The 8,501-nt window shown below is 42.1% G+C and overlaps 1 protein-coding gene across 3 annotated transcripts in view; it reads left to right on the forward strand.

Annotated features, from left to right (window-relative positions):
- Positions 1-8,501, forward strand: part of ULK4 (unc-51 like kinase 4) — a 214,152-nt gene that overhangs the window by 202,947 nt on the left and 2,704 nt on the right. For all 3 annotated transcript variants that reach the window (XM_071429586.1, XM_071429588.1, XM_071429587.1), the window contains exon 36: positions 5,691-5,779. In XM_071429586.1, the coding sequence (XP_071285687.1) occupies positions 5,691-5,779 (89 nt within the window). The remainder of the gene's footprint in view (positions 1-5,690; positions 5,780-8,501) is intronic.

Below are 8,501 nucleotides of genomic sequence, written 5' to 3' on the forward strand. Positions count from 1 at the left end.
GGAGGACATGTAACTAATGTCAGAATAAACACCTCACAAAAGACCAGTCTATATATCTGGGATTTTCATTGCTAGTTTTAGTTGTTTTGCTTTTGTATTTTAGAAAGTTGCTGCCCCAGATGTAAAATTGCCCTAATAGCTAGAGTGCTTCACTGGTAAATGGGAGTTCATGTTTAACTTCTCCTACCTGGAGAGCCATGTTGCCAATTGCCTCCCTGCCAAATGCCCATGTTATTCACTCCCTGTGTGGGAGCCATCCAAACCTCCCTGGCTCTCCCCATTCAGTGGAAACCCTGCTGCAGCAACAAAATGTGATGCTCACTTACTTAGAAAAGGGGAGAGGACTTCAGGAGAGCCCAGGACCCCAGCAGCCTGCTGTGGGGGCACTGAGAAAAGGTATTGTGGTCTGTGCTGTCTGGACTGGGAGCTTTCACTGGCTGTGTTAGCAACCTGAACTCCAGAGAGAAGAGTGAATTTGGATAACTTCATTCTCAACACAAGGTTTCCATGCCATTTGGAAGCAGCACTCCCCATGCACTGTGCAGGTGTCTGAGTCCCTGCCTGGGATTCCTCTTTGGCTGCTAATAATTAAATGTCATCATCACAGCCTCCACTTGATAGGCTCCAAATGCTTTATTGGGTCTGGGACTTCAGTACACAAAGGTAAGGCTATGTTACTTTGTAAGAGTGTGCAGGCCTCCAGAAGTGAGAGATCCACCTGATCTGTCATGAGAAATGATGAGTTCATTTATTATAATTCCTCAGGGCACTGCCAGCTTAGTGCGTATGTTTGGAGAGCAATTTATAATTAAATAAATGCTTATATTTAATAAGTCACAGCCAATGGATCTGTTGGTTTAGTTCACCTGCATGAGTCCCTGGTTGCAGTATTGCTGGGTTATTGTACTCCTCTGTTGAGAAGGAATGGCTGCATATTTCTTGGCCACATCATCATGAGTAGTGAATAATAAACCAAGTGACATGATTTATTTGATTACTGCAGTGCTTGTGAATAGTTCAGCATTGACAGCCTGGGAGGAAAAGTACCACTGAATGCCCTGGGATAGGCATAAAATGGGTCACAACACTAGAAGGTTTTCCCCTCCAGCCCAGGCATTGTGCCTCATTTCTGAAGTTACTATCCCATTGACTTATTTGCTGGGCTGTCACATCAACTATAGCAATGTTTTTAACACCACTATATTTCTTGACATTTGTTCCTTAAAAAATGGGAATAAGGTCACACTAAGCAGCTGTGAATAGCCATCAACTTTCAGTCACCACCAGCCTGGATGACATTTGAAACAGTAGCTTTGGTTGGGGATGAAAGGCTCTGTGTCCTACTGACAGTGCCTTCAGCCAGTCAAAGATGCAAGTAGGAATAAGAAGTCTGAGATGCATATTTAAAATTGCAGGAACAGCACTTACTATGAAGACATTATTTGAAAGAGTGTCTAGAGGGCAATAAGAGTGTTCTCAATTCTTTAATGTTTTTTTAGTCTGGAAACTTAATTTTTAGTATTATATTTCATGTCCTACATAGGGTCCCCATTTTAGTCCATAAAAAAAACGTTTTGCTGATTGTTTTTACTGCAGTATTAGCTGAAGGTACAAGTTCCGTTCACAGAAAAGCTTCCAACAAGGGATAAATGATACTCTATTCACAGCATGTGTCAATATTCAGGTGATGCTGACATTGGACCTGTGAGTATCTGGTAGTTCTGATAAACCAGCCCACAGCAGCTTCTGCCTTACCCATGTGGCTGCTCTCAGCCTGTGCCAGTAAAGTTGAGCAAGAACTGAGTACCTGTAATTAGCTTAATTATATTAAATTTTGATGAAAATGTGGGGAAGCATCATTTTATGAGGTTAAGATATGTGTGTTTGGGAAAGAAAAAGAAACAGTTTGTGAGAAAGAGGTATGTTTTGAGGTGTCTTCCTTGTATCTGTGTATACAGGCAAGGTAGTAGCTTGTTGAGCAAATGGTGAACATCCCCAGCAGTTGTTTCTTTAAGAAGATGATACTTGAAAGGTGAATGTGCTTCCAAGACCTTTCTTCAACCAAGAAAAAGCTTCAAATATAAAGCTTCTTATTTTTGCATTATTTTCCAGTTTACTTCACAGACATCAAGTTTATGGTTCACTTGAAACCTCACCAAAGAAGAGTTTCTTTCTCTTAAAAATGGTGAGAGAGTAGTGTACTGCTGAGGTAATTCTCTCCATTGTAAAATACAAAATGTGACTTATGACTGATCAGAGTTCAGCATTATGAAACCAACCTTAACAGAAATAATTTGCCCTTAAGTTTCTATGCTTTCCTGAAATTTGAATTGCAAAAATCCCTTCTTAGAGTAAGAATGCAAAACTCCTCCATTTATTAGTGAAGTAGATATTCCAGTGGAAATGTTTTATATAATAACTTTTCCTGCATTCATCTTTAGCAGCACCATAATCTCTGAATAGTTTTCTGGAATTTTTTGGAAATATTGATCATTATGTATCAACCATGATATTCCTGATGGCTCACCCTTGTTTAACTGGATAGAGGAGAGGTGCTGAATGGTTGTAGGCATAATATAGAAAAGTAATTTTGAAATTCTTGTTAAATTGCAGTGAGTGTACAACTAAACTGAGATTTAATTACATTTTTAATTAAAGGAATAACTATCGATTATGTCATTGAATCTATGTTGCAGCCAGCCCTAACAAACTGCAATATTACAAGAGATCATTAAACTAGTTGTTAAAATTCCAAATTAAGGAGAACTAGAACTGGTGTGGATATAAAATGCAGCAATGGTGGGTAGAAGAAAAATATAACCAAGGGTAGAATACATTAATTTCTCAAATTTTGGTGAATGGTGGTTTTATGTCCTGTCATAATTTATTATAACCTATGGAACAAAAGGAAGATGAAACTGGAAGTTTTTAAGTAAGAAACATGAGTAAAGTTTCATCTTGAAAGTGAACAGTGATTCAGGTATTATTTCTCACAAGCTCCTGTGAAGCAGGATGTAATCTGTTGTGTGCAAGAGACCTTCAAATTGCTCAGGGAGCAATCAGATCTACTCAGACTGAGATAAAGAGCAAATAAGAGCCAGTGATCAGAGCATGGGAGTGCTGACAAAACCCATAGGTAGCTGTGGATGAGCTGGCTCCTCGGTGCTGGTAGCTCACCCTGTATTCAATCTGCAGTTTTCCTGCTAGCACAGAGTTGGTCCCCTCCCAGGCCCATGGAATGCGTTCCTGCTGGTGGATAAGGAAGCATTTCTGTGGGCACTGGTGAGGAAGAGCTGGGGAAGCCCCAGCCGCCCACGTAAATCTGTGCAACCCTGTTTGGTCTGGGTGAGTTTTCTGTGGGCATAGGTGGCACTGCCAACTGGACAGATTGGTTCTTCTCCAGCACCCCTTGGCTTGGATGAAGCTGGTAGCTGGCACTCTCAAGAAAATGTGTTGTAAATTTGAGTTATACTTAATTTAAATGGACAGGAGGCAGCTCATGCTGATCCTTTCCCTCCTTGTGCTTCTACTTTTACTGCTGAAAGGATCTAATTGAAGCATTTTCTTAGCTCGGGGTGTAGCCCCTGTGGATGGATACCATGGGAGCCCATTGCTTGTGGCTGAAAGTTGCTCTGCACAGTGAAGTCTAACAGGGAGGTGATGAGATGATCTCATGGGTGTTTCTGTTTCAGTCTTTTACAATTTCTGTGCATATAAAGCCATTTTAATCCTTTCTATTAAAATGCGTTGTATGCACAGAAATGTGTTTGTTCTTAACAGTGACACAAGGCATGCTGCAGCATGGGCAGGCTTGTAGTCAGACCCTGTGACACAGTTGGACTAAGTTATTGCTTGAAATAGATAATTTTAGAATTAAACCTCTTTCTTCTTTTATAGTTGAGCATATTTTGAATGTTCTCTGTATGATGTCATTGGCTGTTTTGTGAAGAGACCGTGAAGGTTGTACAAATGTCAGCACCCAAAAGTTAAGATGTAGTAGAGTAAGGGATATCTGTAACCTTTATTTGACCTGATGGTTTTATGGAGCAAGACTCAGTCCTAGTGACCTTCCCTCCCTGTGACATCTTGGCTTTTTGAAGTGTACAGGATAAACAAAGGGCATGAATGTGGAAAGCGCAAGGAATGTGACAGTAACTGGTGAGCTGCAGGAGTTGCAGGGAAGTGTTTGGTTGAGGCATAACCATTCTTTAGGAACTGAAAGCAATGTCTTGTGGTGAAAGTACTTTTCTCTCTGTGTTGCTCCTATTATACATGGTAGTGTTCTTACATTCAGAACCCAGATTCCAAAACATTTTCTGTGTCTAGTAGGTAGCATATAGAGAAGACTGGATTTCTGAAATACAAACTGAGAGAATCAGATATGAACCTCAAGAGAGTAAAAAGGTTTAACTACCTGTAATCAGGATTTACCAATGATTTGTGCTTAGGTAATGGCATCACTGTTTTTTTTCCAACACACAAGATATGTTTTGGTTTATTTCAGGCAGGTCCCTGTTCCCTGTAAGTGCTAACTACAGGATGTTACGATTATAGATGTAGGGACGCACTTGCTGCAGAATCACTGCTGATAAATTATGGTGGGATGGCAGCTGTAAATACAGCTTCTGTTGTGATTTAAGAGGGAGATGTGAAGGCGTGCTGCCCAGATGCTGGATCAATGGTAAATAGGGCCAGCCACAGCATGCTACAGCTTACAAGTCCTTGCCAGATTTTGGGATTAGAAGTCATCATTTCTAGCGTTAACTCCTCCAGTATCAAAATAATCAGCTGGTTTGGTCCTCCCCTTTTCCTTTCTCTTCAGCCAAGATTTATTTACCTTTGCAAGCAGGAACTGACACGCAAACCAGTTTTTTAGTAATTTATTTGAGATACAAGAGCTTTTCAGCAAGTTGCCAAGTATTCGGTGTCTCTTCAAGCTACAGTGCATGAGGCTTCATGTTGTGTTCCCTGTGATCTTCCTGTTCACCTGCTTAACCACCAGGAAACTTGTGGCTGTTTGGAGCTCTGTAGTTGTGCTACTTAAGGATGGAGAAACAATAAACCAGTCTTTGTGGATTCATGTAATAAACCACACCAGCAGCAAAATCAGCTATAATCAGGATTCATTTGACACAAAAGGGCAAATAGCTTTGGTCACTCCACCCCCTGCTCTGTAGGTGACAGTCCTGTGCAGGTAACACTCCTAATGACTGATTAAGGGCGAGAAAAATTTCCATATGCAGTTTCCAGCTTTGCAGTGATTTTAACCTGGTTTCTCTCAGAGAAACCTCACATGTCCTGATCTGAAGGCTGGTAGAAGCTTGGTTATTTTTTCCCTGAAGTGAGAAATGAAAATAACTGTTTCCCCAAGATATCCCTGGGATTCAGACTAAATGGGGCTTGTATTTGCATTGGTACTAAGGATGAAATCAGGATTGTCAGACTGTGGTATGTGAATTTGCACACATACAGGGACTCAGAACGTGAGTGAATATTGTTAACTAAACCAAGATATTTTAGATGTTCTCTGCCAAAAATTCAGTAAAAGGGACTTTCTCATCAGTCTCTTCAATGTCACATTCCATTTACAATTGTAATAAATGCTGTAACTTGTTTCCTTCTCTCTTATCCCACAAAAATGACAGAGAAGAATCTTTTGCTTTGGTAAAGGTCCTTTCTTTTTGTTCCAGATAACTTCAAACAAGAAGCACTTGGAGAGCCTGAAGAATGATGGCGATGCTCTTATCCAGGCTCTGGAGAGCCTGGTCCAAACTGCCAGGTGAGTTCCCTCAGGCTTTCAGGAATTTCCGGGGCTGAGAGCACTTGCCTCCTCTTTTGTCTGCAACGGTCTTCTGTAATTCTGTGCAGTAAGAGCTTCTCAGGTTTCTGTCCCTGGCCCCCCTCCCTGCACTGCTCTCCTCCAAAGTCCTCTCTGTCAGAGCCTGCGGCATGCTTTGATCCCCAGCTGCTGCAGTCCAGCTCCGTGCGTGTGTCGATTCTGTGGATTCTTTTTTTCTTAATTTATTATTTTATTCCAAACCTTGGTCCCTCTGTCAGGGGTTCTTGGCAGAGTGGGCTGCATGCACAATGCAACATTTGTGCCCCGTGTTAAGGTGGCTGTGGTGATGCATTTGAAATCTGATTCCTTTCAAAAGTTCGGCTGAAGAACAGAACTGCTTTTGTTTAAGAATACCTGTAGCTTTGGCAGAAGGCACAAGACTTAGGGGAATGCCATGGCCTTCTCTGCAAGAACAGAGGTGCTAGTCCCAACAAATGGGCCAAAGCTTAGCTCATCTCCCATAGACTTTCCCTTATCTAATCCCCCTTGGACATTCAATGAATGAATGGCTGTTCTCTGCCTCTCAAACAAATTTTATGCTTCTGCTGTGGGCTGTTGGGCTTTCACTTCTGGATGAAATAAAATTCATAGAGAAATTGTATTTCCAAGGTCAGTATTTGAAACACTGATCTTGGAAATCTTTTCAGTGCTCTTTGCCTCCCAAATGAAGGCTTTTGGGAAAACTGGCTACTCAGCATTATGGCAGAGTACCATGTTTTGGAAGGAAGGGGGGATGTGGGCAGACATGGAGAGGAAATGCTGGGATGTGGCAAGTGCAAGGAGATGCACCCTGAGGACCAGCCAAACCTGTAGAGAGCAGTCAGCATCCCTCTTGCACACTCAGCTGCTGACTCACAGGGTTTTGTATGACACATTAAATTATCTCACTAAAATAAAATGTCAGCTCTCCCCAAGGGAGACACAGGCACTGTTATAAATGATCAAATTGGTAGCCAAATTTATAAAAAAATTTAACAAAGATTTATTAGATCGATAACAAAAATTAGAATTTTGAAAGACCACCACAGCCAAGACAGCGTCAGCCCCGGGTGCAGGCGCTGGGTGAACCGAGATCCGACTGACAGAGTACCAGCATTTCCCCAGTGGTTCACCCCGAATGCTTCAAGCAGCCAGCTTATATACAGTTTATTCTGCCTGAGGCAGGGATGATCGAACAACTGGATCCATACATGTGCAGGAATAGACAAAGGTAGGTCCAGGTGTCCAGACGGATGTCTGAGCACCTCGGCAGAGCCTGTATTTGCATGTAGCAGAGTGACGCTGTGCTTGAGTACAGTAGATGCAATCTGCCCAGGTGCCCAGGTCCTTGTGAGTGGTTTAAACATTCCAAGGAAACTAGCAATCGTGGCCCAGGAAGGTTTCTTTCATATGTTAACAGACTTGGTATTATCTTAATGTTGTCCAGGAGCTAATTGAATAAAAATGAGACTCTGCTCCCAGCCAGGGTGATTACAGACATACCTTAGATTCTACAATATTTTATACACATATATAACATGAATTATCTCTACCATATACTACAGGCACCACCACTGAAAATGAGAGTGGGGGAAGACAGGGTTTTCCTCTCTTAGAAACAACTTTCACTCTGTTTGTAGCATTTCAGCATTAGATGCACCAGACAGCCCAGTCATTGTCTTTGAGCTCTGCTTTTCTGACTTCCTCAGTAGTCTGTTGCAGTCTGTATGTTTCTGTATGCAGAAAAACACATGGTACAGAGCCCAGATCAAGAGCACTCACCCTAATTTAACACAAGATGCTCAGTAGATCAAATTCCAGCTGATGCCATTGAGGACTGTTACAATACAGTAAGGTGAGCCAGGTCCCTCTGCTGTGCCAAGCTCCTGCACTGTAACAGCAACAAGAGAGCCCCTGAGAACTCCTGGATTTTCATTTCCCCTCCTCCCCTTCTTTAGGGAATAATGTCCCTATCCATTTGCCTCCAGAGGAGGCTGAGAGGGACTGAGTCTGGTTCTTGGGACTATAATGGACTCAGACATGCATAAATTGGCAACAGGCAAGCAGAGGAAGCCTGGAGTTAGGAAGCTTTATCAGACTTAGCTGAATGGACATTTTTTTATGGAAGGTATAGATATTCTACCTTCTCCTCACATTTCCTTATGTGGCATTTTTCCCAAAATATTCCTTGTGACCTGATAAACTTTGTCTCCTCACCTATGCTTTGAACCCGGTTAAGGAGCCTCTCTGTATCTCCTGCAGAACTGGAAATATTTTAGAGGCAGCTACAGCCAAGGTCCTGGATCTAAGACATCCTCGGGATAGTCTAAACTCCAGGCCCTTCCACGCACATATTACCACTGGTTTGAATTGAGGAGTGTTTTTGCTTTGCTCATTTCTTACAGACAGGTTTCTAATTTCTCCCTCTCCCTGTGTGTCAGAAGGGAAGTGTGTCCAGCCAAGCAGTTGAGTGCTAAGAGAAGGGTGCTGGTTGGATTGAAAGCTGCTTTCACTGCTCCTCTGCTGCCCTGTAGCAGCTATGGATTGCCAAATTCTGTCTCAGTGATGCTTCCTGAGCTCGTTGGAACAGGCAGTTTTAAGAATGACATGACCAACCCATTTTGCTTAGTAACGACCTGGAATCAAATCCATGCTTAAAATGAGGGATCATGGACATTTATTT

This window comes from Agelaius tricolor, unplaced genomic scaffold, assembly GCF_023055355.1.
Source record: "Agelaius tricolor isolate 1412-34295 unplaced genomic scaffold, bAgeTri1.0.p SCAF_6, whole genome shotgun sequence".
Lineage (NCBI taxonomy): Eukaryota > Metazoa > Chordata > Aves > Passeriformes > Icteridae > Agelaius > Agelaius tricolor.